Here is a 19,679-nt window from a genome sequence, read left to right as displayed (position 1 = left end):
GGCACCGTAACAGGGCTTGGCACACTGACTTGGTGAGGGAGCACCTTTTCAGTTCCTACCTTTGCAGCTTGCCAGGGGGAGGGGCCCTGCTGGCAGATCCAGGCTGGGGAAGGCCAAGTTCCTGGTGAGGAGGAACCCTTTGAGGGAAGTTTCCGAATTTTCCAGATGGACACAATCAAGAACACACACATGATGGGAGATGTCATTCTGTATATGTTTCTCATACTGGTTAATAAATAACACAAATGGGTTAATACTTAAGACAGAGCTAGCCGATAAGAAAGTAATAACTGGCCAACAGTATAATATCTAATGCAGAGTCTCTGTGTATTATTTGGGGCTGGCGCAGCGGCGGGACAAGACTGGCGGCGGGAGGAAAAACCCATACTCTTTATACACACACACACACACACACGTACAGAAATGGGAAGGAGCCTCTGCCTCATGGGATTAAAAGCATGTGCCACAGCACTTGGGAGGCAGAAGCAGGCAGAGCTCTGAGTTCAAGGCTAGCCTGTCTACAAAGCAAGCTGCTACATAGAGAAACCCTGTCTCCGAAAACAAACAAACAAACAACAAACAAATAAAAATGCCAGGCAGTGGTGGCACATGTCTGTAATCCCAGCACTCAGGAGGCAGAGGCAGGTGGAAATCTGTGAGTTCAAGGCCAGCCTGGTCTACTGAGGGAGTTCCAGGATAGCCAGGGGAAACAGAAACCCTGCTTCAAAATATATATATTGTTAAATTTTTATGTGTATGAACGTTTGCCCTTCTGTATGTCTGTGCACCCCATGTGTACCTGGTGTCCTTGGAGGCCAGAAAAGGGCGCTGGATCCCCTGGAAGTGGAGTTACAAATAGCTGTGAGCTCCATGTGCATGCTGGAAACTGAGCTCAGGTGTCCAGAAGGATGGAAGTCCCTGCCGTCCACCCTGTCCTCTGGGACTTGTAGAGAGGACGCTCCAGGAGGTGACCCAGGCTTTCTTGTGTCTGCTGAGTTCTCTAGCCCTAAAATGCTGTTCTTAACATCAAAATCTACTCATTTATTATTATTCACTTTTGGTTTTTCAAGGCAGGGTTTCTCTGTGTAGCCCTGGCTGCCTTGGAACTCAATTTATAGTCCAGGTTGGCCTTGAATTCGGAGATTGGCCTGCCTCTGCCTCCTGAGTGCTGGGATTAAAAAAGGGCATACGCCACCACCACCCAAAAAATCTACACATTTAGGTGTGTGTGTGTGTGTGTGTTCCCCCAAGCTTTGGAACCTGTCGTGGAACTCTGTAGATCAGGCTGGCCTTGAACTCAAAGACATCTGCCCACTTCACCTCTGTCTCCCAGTGCTGGGACTAAAGGTGTGTGCCATTACTGCCTGATGTTCATGTTTCTTTAATTAGAAGTTGCTGAGCATGGAGACAGGAAGAGGAGGTCCCTACCTCAAAAGTTGATATATACGTTCTTCAGGGAGCCTGAGAGTTGACTATGCAGAAGAGCAAGGCCACAGGTGAGCTGGTAGCTTCCTATCCAGCAGAGAGCAGGCCAGGGGGCGGGGCGTCTTTCCGGGGGCGGGGCGTCTTGGTTGCGGGGTGGGGGTGGGCTTCACATCAGGATCCTACTTCCCTTTTCTAGTTTCCCATGAACAGTTTAGAACCCAGGAGGGTTGAGACAGTTGACAGGGTTGGAAGATAGACTCCAGATGTGCTAAGAAACGGTACTGAAGGCATGGACGAGCATGGGGGTTAAGCCACTGTCCAAGATTTGGTTGCACTGATGCTGTGTGGCAGATGGGTTGCCCGGAAACTTAACTTCCTGAGGTACCCACTGTGCAAAAGAGAGGCTTGCTTGCAAGACTCATGCCCTGAGCCTACTAAATCTCCATGTTCTCCAGCTCCTCTTTTCTCCAACAGGCTTCCCAGGGACAAGTATCCTGGGCTGGTACGGGGAGCCAAGGGAGGGTTCTTGAGCAGGCGAGATTTGTATGTTGAGGTAGCTCTGCCCTTCGCCAATGCCAATGACAGGCCCCAGTCACATCCACATGTATTCCTGGGGTCTTGTTTCAATATGGATTCTACTTTCCCTCACCACCCCCTCCATGCATATACACATATTAGTCACTGCTCTATGGGTGTCAGGACCCTGTCCATGATGAGGAAGATTCTGGAGACTGGGTCGCCTCCTGCAGTGTTCCCCTCTCCACGGAACTCTTGGGATCAGTGGCATGACATGTAGCACCAGCCTCAGGCTTAACCCCAAGCCTGGGGCTCTCTACCCGGAAGACACAGCTCCACACCACAACCCCACCGACTCCAGAAGGGTTCATCACTGAGTTTTTCTTGTAGCTCTGGGTGTGTACATGCCCAGAGCAAGGACTGGGGAGTGAGACTCCCTGAACCGGGAGGACCTCAGTAAAGAGGACCGACTCTCTGATGTGTGAACGAACGCCAGACCGAATGCTTTAAGGACCATGACGTAAGGGGTGGGAGCCATGGAAGGGGGTCATCCCGGCAACAGTGTCCTTTAGTAGCCACTCCAGGACCCACAGCATGTACTCTTAAGGATACTTGAGCAGCTGTTACAAGGACAGGGAGCAGCTAATGAAAAGCAAGTCCCGAGGTGACCCAAGTGTCCTGCCAGGTTGCCTTTCTGTTGGTGCTGCCTCCGTAACCCAGTACCACACTCACCCTTCCAGACCCTCTCAGCAGGGTGGGAGAGTGGCTCAGGGCTCCTCTGATCCAGCGCTCAGTGATGTGGACGAAGATACTGAACACAAGGATGCACCAGGCCTCTCCTCTGAGCTGTGTGTGTGTGTGTCCCACTGATAGAGGATTTGTCTAGCATGTCTAATATCTGTAGTGGCGTGTTGCCTTGCCCGTGAACTTTTAGTAGTGGTCACACTCTTTGGGCACGGTTTCGGGTGCAGATGTGACCCATTAATGTAGAGGAGTAGCTCTCCTGGGTTGTGGAGAGCATCGGAAGAGCAGAGACTGCATCTTCTAGAGCAGGAAGACCTCTTATCTGTGCAAGTCCTCCCCTAATAAACAGTGATTTATCATTTATCTTGGGTCTGGCGAACTCACTTAAAACCACGCCTTCAGATATCCTGGGTTTGACCCCTAACATTGGGGGTAAAAAGCTTGAGGGTTCGCTGATCCATGCAAGCATGGAGTCCTGGTTACTTTTTGTTGTTGTGTTTTTTCAAGATCGGGTTTCCCTGTGTAGCCCTGGCTGTCTTGGAGCCCACTCAGTAGACCAGGCTGGTCTCCAACTCAAAGATCTACCTGCCTCTGCCTCCCGAGTGCTGGGATTAAAGATGTGTGCCACCACCACAGCCCAGCAAGTCCCAGAGTTTGAAGCTAGTCTGAGCAACAGAGTAAGGCTCATCTTCATAAATAAAGGCAATAATAACAAACAAGGAGGGCTTGGAGGCTCATGCCTGTAATGCCAGAGGCTGGGAGGCTGAAGCAGGGCAGTTGCTGCTGAGTTTCAGCCAGGCTAGTCTACAGAGTGAGACTCTTATCTTACAACTACAGCAAAAAACGAAGGAAAGAACAATGAAGAAAACAGAAACCTTGAGGGCATAAGGAGTAATTCTACATTCACATAGGCCCCGTACGCTGAGACTCTAGCTACCCCCTATACACTCCGCTAAGAAATACAATGTGTGTGTGTGTTCCACTTATAGAGCATTTGTCTAGCGTGTCTAATATCTGTAATGGCATATTGCCTTGCCAGTGAACTTTTAGTAGTGGTCACACTCTTTGGGCATGGTTTCGGGTGCAGATGTGACCCTATTTTAGCCCTACGGGACAGACGGAGACAGTACATTGAGGTGTGGGATCCCCATAACAAGTTCCTGGAAGCTGGCAGAATGGACTGGAGGATCCTGGCTTCGCTTCTGTCATACCTTCATCCTCCGTTACTCAGTGGCACTGAACCACCAAGAACACACAGAAACCCATCCCCAGCCCGCTTGCCCCCTTTCCTCATCACCCGCCTTTCGGGAAGAGTCGCCTGTCGTGGTGGCTTTCCACCTGAGAAGGTAGAGCCAAGTACAATGCTCTGAAACTGGAAATGAAAACTCGACCTCTCTCCCGTTTTCCTTCTTTTCGCTTATTTTCACTTCATTCGCGGAATTTTCAACAGCAGTGGGAAGCTTCCTCGCAGAAAGAGCAGCAGCAGAATGCACGGGAAGCAGTTTTAGTTAGACGTGTCAACAAAGGGGAGAAAGCGCACAACTCTTTTTTATTGACTGATGGATTTCAAAAATTTTTTTCACAACTCTTAATTACAATGCACGCATACTACCCAAAGAGAGGCTCCTCGGTTGCAGGTGAAGTTCCTAGCCATCTCGCGGATTTTGGGAACGTGGGCTGGGGTCTGGTCTGTGCCTTTTCAGCTTTTCAGCTCTCTGACCCATTCAGAAATGAGAGGGCATCGCTACAGAATGCTTTGATAAGAAACTATACCAATGCGTTACATCAAGACAGCAAGGCGGGGGGAAGCCGCGTGGCGGCGCTCGTCCACGATTCCAGGTCTCGGGAGGCAGAGGCAGGAGCATCGCCCGGGATCCAAAGCCAGCCTGTGATCGCTATGCAGTGTCACCCCGTATGCAAGTGAAAAACAAAAACAAAACCCACGCAGGTTCTGTCCCATAGTCCCCGGCCCGAGTCGGCGTGGAGACCTGGAGGGGGTCTCATCCATCGATGTCCAGGTATGCGGGAAAAAAAAAAAAATCAAAAATCCCTGGGAACCTGACCCGGCCGGGGCACGGAGGAACCGGGAGGGCGCGGGGACGAGTCCCGCGAGACGTCGCCTGGGCGCGGCGGGTTGCCAGGGACGACGGCGCCGGGCTGCGCAGGCGTGATGGGGGCGCGCTCGCCTCGCCGCCGCCGCGCCTTTCCCTTTAAGCTTAGGCCAGCCGCGTCGCCGCTTCATGAATGGAGCCCACGTGACCAAACATCATGTGACGTCTGAGGAGTCGGCGGCGGCGGCGGATTCTGAGCCCGGTCCGGCCCGGCCTTCCTAGCGCGCTCGGCCCGGCCCGCGCGAGCGCCCAGTCCCCCTAAGCCCCCGGCCCGGACCCTTCGCGCCCGCCCCGGCCCCGGCCCCGGCCCCGGCCCCGCGCAGCCTCGGAGCGCGCGCGCGCGGCCCCGCCCCAGCCCCGCCTCGGCCCGCCCGGGCCCGCAGTGTGGTGAGTGCGCGGGGCTGGGGCGGGCGGCGGGGCCTGGCCTCGGGGTGGCGGCGCATCCGACGGCGGCGCGCGCCTCGCTGGTCTCCGCCAGCCGGCCGGGAGCCGGCGGCTCGCCGGTGCCACCCCGGAGCTGGTGGGCCGGGCGCGGCTGGCGACGGGCGTGCGCGCGCGACGGGCCCCGGGTGCCCCGCGGGGGGCGCGATTAAAGGGCGAGGTCCGCGCGCCTGCCCGGGCCAGCCCCGGGGTGGCCGCGCCAGGCTGCTGACTCATCAGGTGTCCGTCGGCTTCCGAGCGGGCGGGGTCGCGCGGGCTGGCTGGGGCGGCGGCGGGGAGACCCCGCGGAGCGGCTGGGGCTCGCTCGCCACGCGCGTGCGAGCCCAGCGGAGACGTGCTGAGTCATCAGCATGAGGTCACTTAGTGCTCCTGCTGACGCTGGGCCGGGGCGGGGGGCCCAGGCCCGCTACCGGGCAGTCTGAGCGGGGAGGCAGGGCTCGATCCGGGAGGCGAAGGTCGGGCCCAGGAGCCGGGGTCGTGTTTAAGTTGAACGGACCTGTGAGTTGGAGGCAAAGGCCTCGAAGGAGGCTTTGCAGGGGCGCGCCGCAGGTCTCTCCCGGGTGGAAGGTAAAAAAGCCCCAGGCTGACATATCCCTCCTAGGCTCTGGGGCTCCTGGTCCAGGTCCCACGCCGGGTCCAGTTTCCCAAACTGGGAGAGACCGATCGGAGTACGCTGAGGGGAGGAGCTTAGGTGGGCCGAGCCAGCTTGTCTGGGAAGGCGGCTTTCCTTCTGAGTGACCCTGGCCGGCCAGGCAGCGTCGGCCCCTGCAGGAAAAAGACCAGACCGGGAGTCCCGAGAGAAGGGTGTGTGGCTTTAAGGAAGCCGGGGCAGCTCTGCCAGCTCATGGGAGGAAAGGGTGGATGGTAGCCGGTGGGAGTTTCGAGGAGGTGCGAGCATGGAGTGGAGGATGTACTTCTTTCTCATTTACCTCTCCTTTACCCCTGTCAGAAGAGTTTGGGGGACCCACTGGTGCCCCAGCTTAGCAAAAAGTGTGTGCCTTGTCGGTTGTCTGACCTGATCACTGCGAACTCTTGGGAAGTGACAGCCTGCGTGGGGTGTGCCCCCACCTTTGCGTGGCTGTGTGGATATTTACTGACCTCACTTGCTGTGAACGGTCCTGTATTGCTTTCTTTCCCGGGGATTTCATGGCTAGCTTAAGCTGACTTTGTGGTTCGTGCTTACAGATGTCCCCCCCCCCTCCACACTTACCACACCAAGCCCTGGGGCTGCCTGTACGTGCCAGGTGCTTTCATTAAGGGTGGAACTTTATGCCCTATGAAAATTCAAGGTCCCGGAAAGGCGTTTAAGCTTTGGTGTCACTGTGCTGTGACATAAAGCTTTACGTTGTTTTCAGATAATGTCAGTGTCTGAGGGAGAGAAGACCTAACTAAGTTTGGGCCTCCTGCACTGGAGTTTGCAGGCAAGGATGAGCAAGGGTCACTGTCTGGCTTGAGACTCATGTTCAGATGTCCGCCGTGAGAATATTTGGAGGAGGGCGGAGCTGGGGGGAAGCTGGTCTTGTTAACTTCTCTGAGCTTCTTCCTCGGGCTCGTGTAACTATTCCTCAGCACAGTTGCCCCCTAAAGCTGTCTGCTTAGTCACCGTGTGACCCTAGGTCGGCAGGAGCTAGGCAGGGAGCTGTAAGCATTGTAAGACCTGCTGTCTCCTTAAGTATACATATGAATATACACTTGCACATTTGCGCGCGCGCGCGCACACACACACACACACACACACACACACACACACCTTTGATCAGGAGGCAGTTGGCTGTACTTGTGCTGAGTTCAGGCCTTCAGTAGAGGGGAAAATCTGTTGAGGAGGCACTTTTCAGCTCCCAGCCACCACACGCTGCACTTTCCTGTGCAATCGCAGGAAGTCTCCGTTTTGAGCTGAGCAGTCTGTGTGAAGGAAGCTCCTGCTAGGGCTGCCTCTCTCACCTCGATTTCTGCCCCTGGCATGAGTCTGGAGCCAGCTTCTAAGAAAGGTGGATCCCTTCAGAGCCCTAACTCGGACTTCTGTCTTTCTCTGTGATCTGTAGGGACTCTTGACTCTGAAAATGCTCTTAATGTGGCCCTGGAGAAGTGTCTCCCAGCTTCTGTGCTTAACGTTTGTTTGCATGTAGCCACACCTCCTGTGCCAGGCTGAGAGTGGTCTACTTGGGAGCACACCTGCCTCTGGCTCACACGTTAGTTCTCTTGCTAGGTTTAAGGTGCACCCCACCTCCCACCCTGGCACATGTCGCCTGAGTGCGTGCAGCCTTCAGCCTCCTCTGGAAGACACTGCCACAATCTCACCTGCAGTTCCTTTCCATTTCTCTGCCTCTAACCTGGAAAGGGGAGGAGGTATCTTCAGCCCTGGGACTGATAGGTGCTGGGCTAAGTGGGGATTCCCAGCTTGGGTATACAAAAATGTTCTTGGCAAGGCTTCAGAAGTCTGAAAATAAGATCCAATGCCAGAGGGGTGGCTGACCGTAGAAGGTAGCTGCTTTGCTTTTGTTCCTGGCCCTGTGGTCACTGACCCTAGGCAGATAGCCAGAGACCAGCCAGTGACCCAAAGCGGCTGGCTCTTGCCTGCTTCCAGCTAACAGTGCCCACCCTCTGCTAATTGTGGGGGCCCTTGTGAAACACCCAGTATCGGGTGTGGCAGGAGCACAGGATGCTGCAACCAAGCCACAGGATGGTTACTCCATCTGTGAAGGAGGTGGACGGGGAGGACTGGAGGGGCCTGGGCTCAGCTCCTCCCAGCTGGATTGCCTGCTACCTGGAAGGTGAGAGGATCCCCAGTCTGCACAGTAAGAGCAAACCTGGTTGGTCCTCTGCCAAAAATGAGGCAGGAAGCAGCCTCCTAAGTCCTAGAGGGAGAAAGGGCTTTCTTTTCTTTTGTCCTGGGCAAGCTTAGGGATGGATGGATACAAGGGAAGTAGGACCCCGTGTCTTAGGGTCCTTGACTGACCCTTGCCTGCTGTTGGTCCCTGTAGTGGGTCTCCCGGGGAACTGTTGGCTGGCCTCGGGAAGACAGGGAGGCGATATGCTGAGTCAGCGTGACTCGCCAGGAACAGTGTGCTCTAGGGCAGCGCTGGGGTTATTTTTAAAGCTCAGCTTCCTTCTAGGCTCGCCCCTCCTGCAGCCCAGACCTTCTAATCTCTCTCTGCTCCCCTCTGCCTTCACACAGCTGGTTCTTCCCGAAACCTCCTGATCTCCCACCTGTCTCTCTAGGGAAAGGGCCTTCTGAAGCAGCCCAGCTCAGGGTAACCAAGGTGCAAGGGCTGTCCTCGGGTCAGGTGAGGGCAAGGTTCAGTGGGCTGAGCACCTGATGGCAAGGCAAGCTTCCTCTCGGGGTATAAGGGGGGGGGGGTCTACGGGGTCCTGACCTCTGCTCTGTGTCTTGCAGAGTGCCCGCTCCTTGTGCCCCCGGGTTATGACGACCCCCAATAAAGGCAACAAGGCCTTAAAGGTGAGTGGAGAGGCCGGGTTTGGGGTGTGGTGGGTGGGTTCCCTGCGCGGCTGTGACCCTGCTCGTCACTGCTCTCCAGGTGAAGCGGGAACCGGGTGAGAATGGCACCAGCTTGACCGACGAGGAGCTGGTGACCATGTCCGTGCGAGAGCTGAACCAGCACCTGCGAGGCCTGTCCAAGGAAGAGATCATCCAGCTGAAGCAGCGCCGCCGCACACTCAAGAACCGGGGCTACGCGGCCAGCTGTAGGGTTAAGCGGGTGACGCAGAAGGAGGAGCTGGAAAAGCAGAAGGCGGAGCTACAGCAGGAGGTGGAGAAGCTGGCCTCCGAGAACGCCAGCATGAAGCTGGAGCTCGATGCGCTGCGCTCCAAGTATGAGGCCCTGCAGAACTTCGCCAGGACCGTGGCCCGCAGCCCCGTGGCCCCAGCTCGGGGCCCCCTTGCTGCTGGCCTGGGGCCCTTGGTCCCTGGCAAGGTGGCTGCCACCAGCGTCATCACAATAGTAAAGTCCAAGACAGATGCTCGGTCATAGGGACACGTGCACTTGCCAGACAGGTCTCTAAGGGGCCACTAAGGGCGTGGCAAAGTTGGCAGCCCTGTCCCTCTTCCTTCCCTTTCCTTTTCCCTTTTCTTCTCCTCTCCCTTCCCCGTTTCCTTCCCTGCAAAGCACAACCTGCACCCAGGGGCGTTGGGCTGAGCCCCTGTCACCCTTGTCGTCACGCGCGTGTTTTGTACGTTGGGATTGGTCAGTTCAGCAGTGATGTTGGGTTGCCCCTAACCCCTTTGTACCAAGGCCATGCAGGCTAGGAGTCCGGAGTGGGCACTGTGGGGCGGACACGAGTGGGAGTGGGCAAGTGCACCGGGCTTAGGTCTGCCCTTTCTGGTGGTCTGCAGGCCCCCAGGCCGCCAGTCTGCAGGGGGACGTAGGCGCTTTCTCTTCAGATTCCAGTGGGCCTCTCAGCTTGATCCAGAAGGAAGAGATGGGCTCTGCCCTGAAAAGGTTATGTCTTGAAGGCTCTGCATGGGTAGACCACCAGCCTGGGCACTGGGGCAGGGACCACGGTGCTGGAGCCTGGCACAGTGCACTGGATAAGACCAAATCGCTGGTTGTAAGTGTGGGTGGAAGGTGTGTCAGTGTGTCCTGCGGTGGGTCACCGGTGTCCGGTGTCTGTTTACATGACCTGTTTGTGTGGTTATATAGCCCTTTATTTAAAAGAGAAGTTCCTTTTACGAAGTTATTAAATTATATGTTTAAGAGCTAAAAAGAAAAAAAAAGCTGCAGAGTATTTATAAAATTGTCTTTAAAAAAGAAAAAAAAAAAAAACAACATTTGACCATATAAATGGAAAAGGGAAGAAAGTATAGTATAAACTTTGCTAGGTTAAAAAGAAAAAAAAAACAACCCTTTCTTGTAAACTTGGGGACAGCTCTGTGGCTGTTGGAGTTTAGTTTTTATACGCAGAGTTATCAGACATTACTTATAAAACTTAGTTTAAAAAAAGGAAAAAAAAAAAAAAAAAAAAAAAGGCCAAGCTGCGAGCCGGCCGGAGGCCGCCCCTTTGATATCTCTTGCAATTGTACCGAAAGTGACTTACTCCTTTGCCCTTCCCGCTTCCGTCTTGCCGGTGCCGTGCTGTTGTCCGTGCCTGGTGAGGTTTTGTGCAGCCGTAAAGTGCTGGTGCTTCTGGTGACCTTTGACCTGTGGCTGTCCCTGTGTATGGATTTTGTGTGTGTGTGTGTGTTTTGAATTTTGTTGTGGTTTTGCTTCTGCTGGCTTGCTGGACCTGGGTTGGGCTGGGGTCCCAGGCAGAACTCAAATTCTTCTGCACTTGTCCTCTGCCACTTGGTCCCTCCGAGCCTTGGCTTCGCATGTGGGTCTAGGGCAGAGTACGTGAGATTGGGAGCTGTCTTGACCCCCGTGCTGCTCCCACATCCACCACCTGTGACCCTGGGTGGTGGCATTGCAGGGACCAAGGAGTCACTGTGGTGCCCACAGGGCTGTGTCTTACCTGTCCCTGGCTGTCTTCCTCTTGGCCTCAGCTTTGTTCCTGTAGGCTTCCTTTGGGGCCTCGGCAAGGCCACCCCATAGGCCTACCTTGTGGGCTGGAAATCTTTATCGCCCACCTATCCCTAAAATCCCATTCTGTGGGCTATTGTTTCCCAGGCAGATTGGTCAGGGGCCCCCTTGGGGCAACCTGTTCTTCCCGGCCTCACTGTGAGGGCCTGGAGGCCTCCACCGTTGCCAGACAAGGGCTTTGGCTTCAGGGCCAGGTCTGTCTCTTCCGCACTGTCTGCAGCTCTTGGCTCTGGGCCTTCCTTACGCCTCCCTTCAGGATCTGTGTCTTCCAGGGATCCGCTGTCCGACTTGGAGGTGCTTCTCGGCAGGGTCTACACCTGCCTCCTCACCCCAGCTATGCAGTGGAGGCTGCCCACCTTCCAGGCTTGGCTTGGGAAGCTCCTCGTAGGCGGGTGCCCACCTGTAAGAGACTGTTTTCCTGTGTAGTCACGTGGCCCTTGGCCTCTTGCTGGTACTGCCTGTGTCTTCTCTGGGGGCCCTGGGTCCCTGAAAAGCACATACACGTGAGCTGCTGAGAGACTGGCCTGATGGGCCTTTACCTCGTGGGCAGCAGGGTTTTCAGTCAGTTTGGCCCAGCACGCCGTGCTCTGGGAGCAGGACCTCTGCAGGCCCTGGCATTTGGGTGGGCTTCTTTGGCTCAAGGTGCTCAGACACTCCCGTTGATGCCTGAGTCAGATGTGAGTGGAAGTCTGGACTGTTGATTATAAGTTACCAGGTGACCTCATCCCCCTCCCCCCCTTTGGTTCTCACACTGGTACCCAGGTGAGTTGCTGATTCTGACAGGCAGCAAGCAGAGCTGGAATGCATTCTGCCCATGCCTAGCTGAGGAGGAGAGGGACAGGGTTTCCACGTTCCTTGGTCCTGGCTGAGTGGTCGTGTGTAACTAACCGATCATGGCCTTCTATGTGCATAGCTCGAGCCTGCAGGAGGATGAGAAAGAGGAGATTGAACAGCTCTTGGCTTCTGAACTGGATAGGGCCATGCTCATAGTGTTCAGATTTGCAGCACCTGCTTGAGTCTGGGGAGCGTTCCCTATTGAGCCAGCCCCGCAGTGCATGCCACCCCTTGTCCCTTCTCTTTCGTGACAGTAAACCCTGTGTCCCAAGTGTGACTGTTGGCTGTCTTTCTGATCATCGTTTGTTCTGTTTTCCTACTGTGAGGGCGTTGTATTTGAGACTTTCTGACACAGCGAGTGGAGAGCTTTGGCTGAGGCCAGGTCTCCCAAACTACTCCGCTAAGTAAACCATTTTTGTGCAGCTTCCCCTCCTACCCTGACTTTGCCTGACCTCCTTCCTCGGACATGGAAACTCGGCTTTCACAGAGAAACCACGTGAGATGGAATGCTTCTCTCTGGAGATTATGACCAAGTTGTTCTGGGCTCACTGTCATCACCAGGCTTCCCCGAAGGCTGTTCTCAGTCCAGCTTTCAGGTCTGTGTGTGTTAGCAGCAGGTTTGGTGTTCAGTGCCAGGGTGTGCAGGTTTGATAAGCTACAGCCCACTTGGAGATGGCGAGGCCACTTCCCTGCTACCTCCCTCTCTGGTGTGGCCACTTGGCCAAAGCTCCCATCCACAGCTGGGATGCCTGGGCCAGAGCCCTGCTGCACTGTTTCCGCTCTGGGATCTTCTGAGTTACTTTTTTAGGCTGTGGTTTGGTGAAAGGAACCAACACATTAACGATTTCTTTTTCCCCAAAAGCCACAATAATTCTTCTTGGCATGTTTTCATGTCCCCGTTGGCTGCCTGGTTTGGGAGCAGTTGTGGAAAAGAGGACAGTACCACACAGAGGCATGGGATTTTGAGAGCTGCTTGTGGCCTGCCCGGTTCTGGCATGTTCCCTGGCTGTGTGCTGTACCTGATGGGCTAGCTGCACACGTTTCTACCCTTTTCCCTGGAGCAGCATGGGTGTCTCTGGAAGTTCGAAGTGGAGTGTTCTAGGAAGTGTCCCCGACAGAATTCCCTGTTCTCTGACCCCGGTTGGGCTCTCAGCCCCTCTAGCAACTTCATACCCCAGTCCTATCTTCCCTCCCATCCTCTCTGTCTGCTAGTCCTTGAAGCCTTTAACCAAATGGGAGTGGGTACAGAAACCCTTCTCCTGGCAACTTAGGGCGACAGGACAAGGGCTATTGTGTGTCCAGCTCTGTTGGTCTCCTGGTGCTGAGAGGTGTGTCCAAGCAGAGTTGATCAGCCCCTGCCTGCCCTGCAGGGCTGAAGCCAGGGGGAGGTTAGTAGAGAGTACCCTAAATGGGGTGGGGGGGTCCTTAAAGATCTAAGTGAGGAGGGGCTGGGGTGTGGCTGCAAGGTGAGACCCAGTCTCCTGCACCTGGGCAAGGCCATCAGGGATCTGGCTGCGAGGTGAGGCCTGGACGTTCGCACCAGTGCAGAGCGACCAGCAGCCTGGCCTCAGCAGACAGCAGCCTTGGTGCCCACCCGTGCCCTGCGCAGTATTTATTGCTAAATTATTGTCCAGGAGGGGCGGCGCTGGGCCTGGCCCCCCGGGTATTTATTGCTGTACATAGTGTATGTTTGTGATATATAAGGTTTTCTTTATTTTGTATATGATCAATAAACACCTTTTAAAAGAGACCTGCTATTATTTCTTTGCAAGGAGGAGGAGGGGACCAAACTAGGGGTGTGAAGGGCGAGCCGGAAGGGGCGGGGTGGCTCGGGCGCGCGCATGCGTCCCTGTGGCTGCCCGGCGAGGCGGAAGCGGAAGCCGGAAGCGCAGTCCAGGGAGCGATGGCAGCCGGTGGCGGTCTGAGCCGCTCGGAGCGCAAGGCGGCTGAGCGGGTCCGGAGGCTGCGAGAGGAGCAGCAGCGGGAGCGCCTGCGCCAGGTAGGCTGCCGTGGTGCCCGCGGCCGAGCCCGCGCGTGCAGTCGCTGACCTGTCGCCCGCCCGTCCGCCCGCCCGCAGGTGTCACGCATCCTGAGGAAGGCGGCTGCAGAGCGCAGCGCGGAGGAGGGCCGGCTCCTGGCCGAGAGCGAGGATCTGGTGACCGAGCTGCAGGGTCGGAGCCGGAGGCGAGAGGGCCTCAAGCGGCGCCAAGAGGAGGCGAGTCCCGGGCGGCGGGCGGAGGGCGGCGGGCGGCGGGCGGCATGACCAGCCCCGGCTCCCCGTCAGGTGTGTGATGACCCGGAGGAGCTGCGGAGGAAGGTCCGGGAACTGGCCGGAGCTGTCCGGAATGCCAAACACTTGGTGGTCTACACAGGCGCTGGGATCAGCACGGTAGGCGAGGGCCGGCTGCTGGCTGGGTCAGGTGCGGGGCGCCCCCTTCTGGGACACAAACTTGCTCTGCACAGAGCTGCAGTTGAGGAACTACCTACCCAAGTTCAGACGGTCTCCCTTGAAGCCGCTCCAAGGTGTCCTCTTTGCTCAGAGACCCAAAGACAACTCTAGATTTAAGACGTAATTAAGGCAAGCTGAGCGTAGTGGCGCATGCCTAGCAGTCCGAGGCACGCAGATCTTTGTAAGTTCAAGGCTAGCCAGGTCTATTTAGAGACCTTGTCTTTAAAATGTTAATAATAATAGTAATAATAATTTAAATGAGCCAAAGACTTTCAGAACGCTTGACTTGTGACAGCTAATTAGAGACAAACGAACAAAAATAGGGCCTAGTAGCCAACTGCCTGTTGATCTCTTCTCCACTAAAGGAGACAGATTGATTGAGCCACGTAATGTGGACAGACTGGAGACCTACACTGTCTCCTACTCCGTGAAGAAAGATAAACAGAACACCAGTGTCACATCCCAAACCTCTAATCTCAGGACTCAGGAGCTGGAGCCTGGTTGAGGAGGAAATTCAGAAGCAAAAACCCTGTCTCAAAACAAAAGAAGGAAGGCAGTAAGAGCCATGGTCCAACAGGGGCCGACAGGAAATGCTGTGGTCTTGGCTCTGAGACCTTTCCTGGGCTAAGGGATGACTAGCTTTGTAACCGACATATTTACGTGATGAGGGGTGAGTGTGGAGTATTTGGCATATGTAGGTTCAGCCAAGGCAAACACCAGATGATTTCTGTTCTCAAAGAGTCCCTGAGGTGGCCTGGAGGGGAGGGGTGCCTCGGTTGGTTGGGTACTTGCTGTGCAAGCGTGTGCAAACGTGTGGACCCTGACTTTGAGCTCTCAGCGTCCACATGAAAAAGCTCAGCAGTGGCAGACTCCTGTAATCCCAGCACTGGTAAGATAAGCTAAGAAGACCCCGGAAGCCTGCTGCTTAGACAGCTTAGCCAAACCCATGAGCTCCAAGGTTCAGTGAGAGAACTTGTCGCCAAAAAAAAAAAAAAAAAAAAAAAAAAAACAAAAACCCAAAGGGGAAAGGGTAGTGAGACAGCTCAGTGATGGCTTGAGTTTGGTCCTCGGAATCCACAGGACGGTAGGAGAGGACTGAGTGCTACAGGCCGTTCGTTATCTGACGTCTACTCGAGAATTATGGCACTTGCGTGCACCCTTCCCCCTCAAAAAATGTTAAAAAAAAAAAAAAAGTAAGGTGGAGATTGAGATTCATACACAGGGGCACACACATGTGCATATCTACACACGTGTGCACAATTGTAAATACAAACATACAGAAAAGAAGACCTTTGTTACACAGGTAACAGCTACCGGCCGTAAGCAGGTAAGGGTGGTGCAAATCTGACTGGTGTCAGACATACAGTCCTCACCTTGCTGTTGAAGTGGCGTTGAGTAGGGCTCTGCAGGGAAATGTGGGGATGGGAAGCATAGACAGACAGACAGACAGCGATGTCCCAGTAGCAATGTGCGAACCTTACAGCATCTGGGATGTAAGCATTTGGGACCTTTGAGCCATGTGGTGACTGTATAGCAGTGATATCGATATCGCCTCCACAAATCTGGTGACAGCTCAATACCATGTGCAGCTTGTAAATGTAGTCTGAGCACCGTTTGAGGTTTTCATCCATAATGGGCTAGGGTTACCGGTCAGGGTGGGTTCTTCTCTGAGCATAAGCAGCAGTGAGGATACAGGGCTTCCCCAGCCAGGACCCAAAGACTCTTAGATCCTAGATACGTACTGATTCTCGTGGAAAATTAGCTAATGTTTATCTCATCCTAGAGGTTTTTTATATGTATGCTAAGTGGAAGTTAAAACTGTTCAGAGCTGTAAGTGCTTGGGACAGAGGTGTACTTCCTTCTGGGACTTACTGTTTTGCTGAACATGACTTGAACACTAACACCTGTCCCTTTGGACACTGCTGAGCCCTTCATTGTTTGAGACACGTGTGGACACAGCTGCTCACTGCTAGAAATGACCCTGGAGTAGAGCAGGGTTCTGAGGAGTCTGGAAGGGTGAGCTGGCCCAGACAGGACAAGGAAGTCATGAACATGCATGCAGGGGAAGAGCCATAACGAGGGGACAGACAGACACCAGTCTGTTGTCAGGCCTGGGGTGTGGCCTGCGCTGTGTGGGGTACTCTGCGGTACCTGTGGTAACCCCATTTCACAATTGTGCAGGCAGCTTCTATCCCCGATTATCGAGGCCCTAATGGAGTGTGGACATTGCTTCAGAAAGGAAGAAGTGTGAGGTGAGCGTCTCTCGGCTTCCTCACAAACACGGTCAGGCAGCAAGCAGCTGCACCTGCCTGACGCATCCCTCTTTTACCCAACTGCAGTGCTGCTGACCTAAGTGACGCGGAGCCCACCCTCACCCACATGAGCATCACCCGTCTGCATGAGCAAAAGCTGGTAAGAGCCCAGAGCTGCCCCTCAGAGCCCAGGTGGCAAGGTGCTTCAGTCAACCCTGAGGTAAAGAGGACGGATTGTTGTGTAGACTGCAGGTAGGGGGGGCTGGCTTTAGACAACATCCTAACTACAGGGGAGGTCTGTCAGAAGCCTCCAGGGGACTACTGAGCAAAGGGAAGGAATCTGCCTGGGCTCCTGGGAGATCTGAAAGAGAGGGACCCAAGAGGGTTCTGATCCAGTGCCCCAAGCTGCTACCTAATTTGCAGGAGTACAGATGCTAGTTCTCCTGGGTGCTCCCAGCGACTCCTCCCCACCACAGGGCCTTCCTGGGCTACAGCTGCCTCTTTGCTTGGCCAGACTGGGCTGGGGATGATTTCACCAATACAGGGTGCTCCCTCCACCCCCTCCTGATTGCCTCCTTGCCCCGTTGTGCAGGTGCAGCATGTGGTGTCTCAGAACTGCGATGGCCTCCACCTGCGCAGTGGGCTTCCACGAACCGCCATCTCGGAGCTCCATGGGAATATGTATATTGAAGTGAGCAGTAGCAGAGGGGCGTGGGGCCTGGGTGACAGGCACGGCTCACTCACTGTGCTCTGTCATCCTCAGGTCTGCACCTCCTGCATCCCTAACAGGGAGTACGTACGAGTGTTTGACGTGACGGAGCGCACTGCCCTTCACCGGCACCAGACTGGCCGGACCTGCCATAAGTGTGGGACTCAGCTCCGGGATACCATTGTGCACTTTGGGGAGAGGGGGACATTAGGGCAGCCTCTGAACTGGGAGGCAGCGACCGAGGCTGCTAGCAAAGCAGACACAATCCTGTGTTTAGGGTCCAGCTTGAAGGTGCGTGTTGACAGTGCAGTGAATGCACCATGGGTTGAGCATGTTACAGTCCTGCCTGCCCAGAACTGTTATCAGTGGGCGTTAGATTTTCTGTGTTCATGTTCTTCCTCCCGTGTTGTGTCTGCCCAACCCTGCAGGTACTGAAGAAGTACCCCCGCCTCTGGTGCATGACGAAGCCTCCAAGCCGGCGGCCCAAACTCTACATTGTGAACCTGCAGGTAACGTGGGTGCTTACGCCTTCTTCCTCATACCTGGGGGTGTGCCACACTTGTGCGTCCGGGAAGTCTTGCACAGGTCCACGTTCCTGGAGACGGCTGGCCCAGCCTGCAGGGGACAGGCAAAGGGTGTCATCTGCCTTTCTTGTCTTCAGTGGACCCCGAAGGATGACTGGGCCGCACTGAAGCTTCATGGGAAATGTGATGACGTGATGCAGCTCCTCATGGATGAGCTAGGCCTGGAGATCCCTGTGTACAGCCGGTGAGTAGCACAGCGTGGCCCCATTTCTGCCCTCCTGTGTGATGGGCTATGTCTGTCTTCTGTTGAGCCTCCCGAGGGACCGGCTGGGGCAAGGCTCCACACACGTGCACATTCTTCTGCCCTGACCGGTGTGGTGGCCATCACCTCTGTGAGGAGAGGGGGGTCTGCCAGCGTGTTTTATAGGATGCTTCCCCACAGAGCTCTTGCAGCCTGGGTGGACAACTGTGAGGGATAAGGACTGCAGTCTGGTCAGACAGAATCTGTCCTTGGTTCTGGGATATTTGGGGAAGCTTAATCAAATTGCCGTGAGAATTTGTGATAATTTAGACATGGTGTGTATATTGAGTGAAAAGTTTACACTTTCTTTCTCTGTGAATTTTCAGGGTCTTATAGGGGAAATCAATAACTTCTTTTAATCAAAGGGTTCAAGAAATTCAGGATCCCTTCACCTCTGGGCCTGGCAATTCTTGTATGTTATGTTTGTGGTGTTCTGTGACGTGGGCCTATCCTGTGCTGTACTGTTTTTTGTTATTGTTGGTTTTTGTTGTTGTTGTTTTTTTTGACATTAACTTAGCTCATTTTTCAAATCGGTGCTTATCTGTATCTTACGTTTATAATATGTGGTTCTGCATCTCAATCAGATACATGATTTCTTCATGGTGTAGTCTGTAGGCCATGCCTCCCTAGTCAACTGGCCTCTTCCCTCCCATCCCCGTCATGCAGTCTGGACTGGGGAAAGGGTCTGGTCCACCTGCCCTCATCCATACAAATGAAAGGTGGGGCCCAGAGTTGCTAGCATCTTATCCTTGGAGATGGAGCCATCCTGCAGCTTAGTACTACCCTTCCTGTGTGTGCCGAGCCCACAGACGATGGATGGGACACTAAAGAGCCCACCCAAGAGACTGTCCCCTGCAGCTCTTCTATAGCTGGGTGGCACTGAAGCTGCTCCTAGTGAACCCAACCACCATTAAGACAGCGGGAAGGGTTAGGATGACAGCTGGCCTCAGGCAGCTTCCCCACGCCTGGGAGGGTTGTGGCTGAAAGGCTCAGACCTGCCTGATGCTGCTCTTCTTCCTATTAGGTGGCAAGACCCCATTTTCTCCCTGGCCACTCCCCTCCGCCCTGGTGAAGAAGGCAGCCACAGTAGGAAGTCACTGAGCAGAAGCAGAGAAGCCGCCCCCCCTGGGGACCAGAATGCACCACTTAGCCCAGCGCCCCCCATCCTAGGAGGCTGGTTTGGCAGGGGGTGCGCGAAGCGTGCAAAAAGGAAGAAAGCAGCATAGCCAGGTGTTGACAAAGAGCGACTGGCCAGCACTTTGCAGATGATGTTGACGCTTGTTCAGGGGCCTATGTCACCGTGAAGGCTACAGTGCCCCCACAGGACCTAGTGGGAAGAACTCTCGGGGGTGGCATTTCACGGTGATGTTCCTTAGCCATTTGTCCTTGTGGGAAGCCTCTCTTGCACTGTTGTGACTGCCCCAATATGGGCTCAACTTTCAAGGACACCTCCTCCCATTCCCCTTTGTACAAAGGCAGTAAGGCCTTTGTGAAAACAGCTCTTTCCCGGCCTGGCCAGCAGAGGAGCCCACCACTGCCTTACCTCACTCTCCAGGCTAGTCTCAGGGCCTCCCTATTTCTACTACTTATTACTAAAAGCGTTCACTTTATAAAACCTTTTTCTGTGTTGGGTATGCGGCACAGGGGCGGATCTAAGCCTCCAGTCTGAGCAAGTCTTATTATTAAAACATCTCTCTCCTGTCTTGGTGTCCCGATGACTGCTGCCTGCACCGCAGAGTATCTGAAAACGTGTTAAGGGCCGGCTACGCCCGGGGTGGGTGAGTGTGTGTGTGTGTGTGTGTGGGGGGGGGGTGCTTGCCTTCCATACCATCACTTGGT

The 19,679-nt window shown here is 54.8% G+C and overlaps 2 protein-coding genes across 6 annotated transcripts; both read left to right on the top strand.

The window, feature by feature from the left end:
- The first annotated feature begins 5,112 nt into the window (after positions 1–5,112).
- Positions 5,113–13,355, top strand: Mafg (MAF bZIP transcription factor G). 4 transcript variants are annotated; one of them, XM_051182208.1, is made up of 3 exons: positions 5,113–5,183; positions 8,632–8,694; positions 8,774–13,355. In XM_051182208.1, exons 2-3 carry the CDS (start codon positions 8,659–8,661, stop codon positions 9,224–9,226), a joined length of 489 nt encoding a protein of 162 aa, XP_051038165.1. In that variant the 5' UTR covers positions 5,113–5,183; positions 8,632–8,658; the 3' UTR covers positions 9,227–13,355. The 4 variants fall into 4 exon arrangements, with proteins under 4 accessions (XP_051038165.1, XP_051038157.1, XP_051038149.1 ...); XM_051182200.1 differs by lacking the exon at positions 5,113–5,183 and adding an exon at positions 5,542–5,804; XM_051182192.1 differs by lacking the exon at positions 5,113–5,183 and adding an exon at positions 7,607–8,008.
- Positions 13,356–13,452: 97 nt separating this feature from the next.
- Sirt7 (sirtuin 7) lies at positions 13,453–19,543 on the top strand. Of its 2 annotated transcripts, XR_007834365.1 has the most exons (11): positions 13,453–13,604; positions 13,683–13,820; positions 13,890–13,994; positions 16,236–16,306; positions 16,394–16,466; positions 16,899–16,997; positions 17,070–17,306; positions 17,444–17,524; positions 17,677–17,783; positions 18,167–18,252; positions 18,865–19,000. XR_007834365.1 is itself a non-coding variant. In XM_051182176.1 (10 exons), exons 1-10 carry the CDS (start codon positions 13,509–13,511, stop codon positions 19,064–19,066), a joined length of 1,209 nt encoding a protein of 402 aa, XP_051038133.1. In that variant the 5' UTR covers positions 13,453–13,508; the 3' UTR covers positions 19,067–19,543. The 2 variants fall into 2 exon arrangements, 1 of the variants encoding a protein (XP_051038133.1); XM_051182176.1 differs by lacking the exon at positions 18,167–18,252 and having other exon boundaries at positions 18,865–19,543.
- Positions 19,544–19,679: the final 136 nt, after the last annotated feature.

Source organism: Phodopus roborovskii, unplaced genomic scaffold (genome assembly GCF_943737965.1).
Source record: "Phodopus roborovskii unplaced genomic scaffold, PHOROB, whole genome shotgun sequence".
NCBI lineage: Eukaryota > Metazoa > Chordata > Mammalia > Rodentia > Cricetidae > Phodopus > Phodopus roborovskii.
The sequence above is the reverse complement of the archived record's forward strand: the minus strand, read 5'-3'. Positions and strand labels throughout refer to the sequence as shown.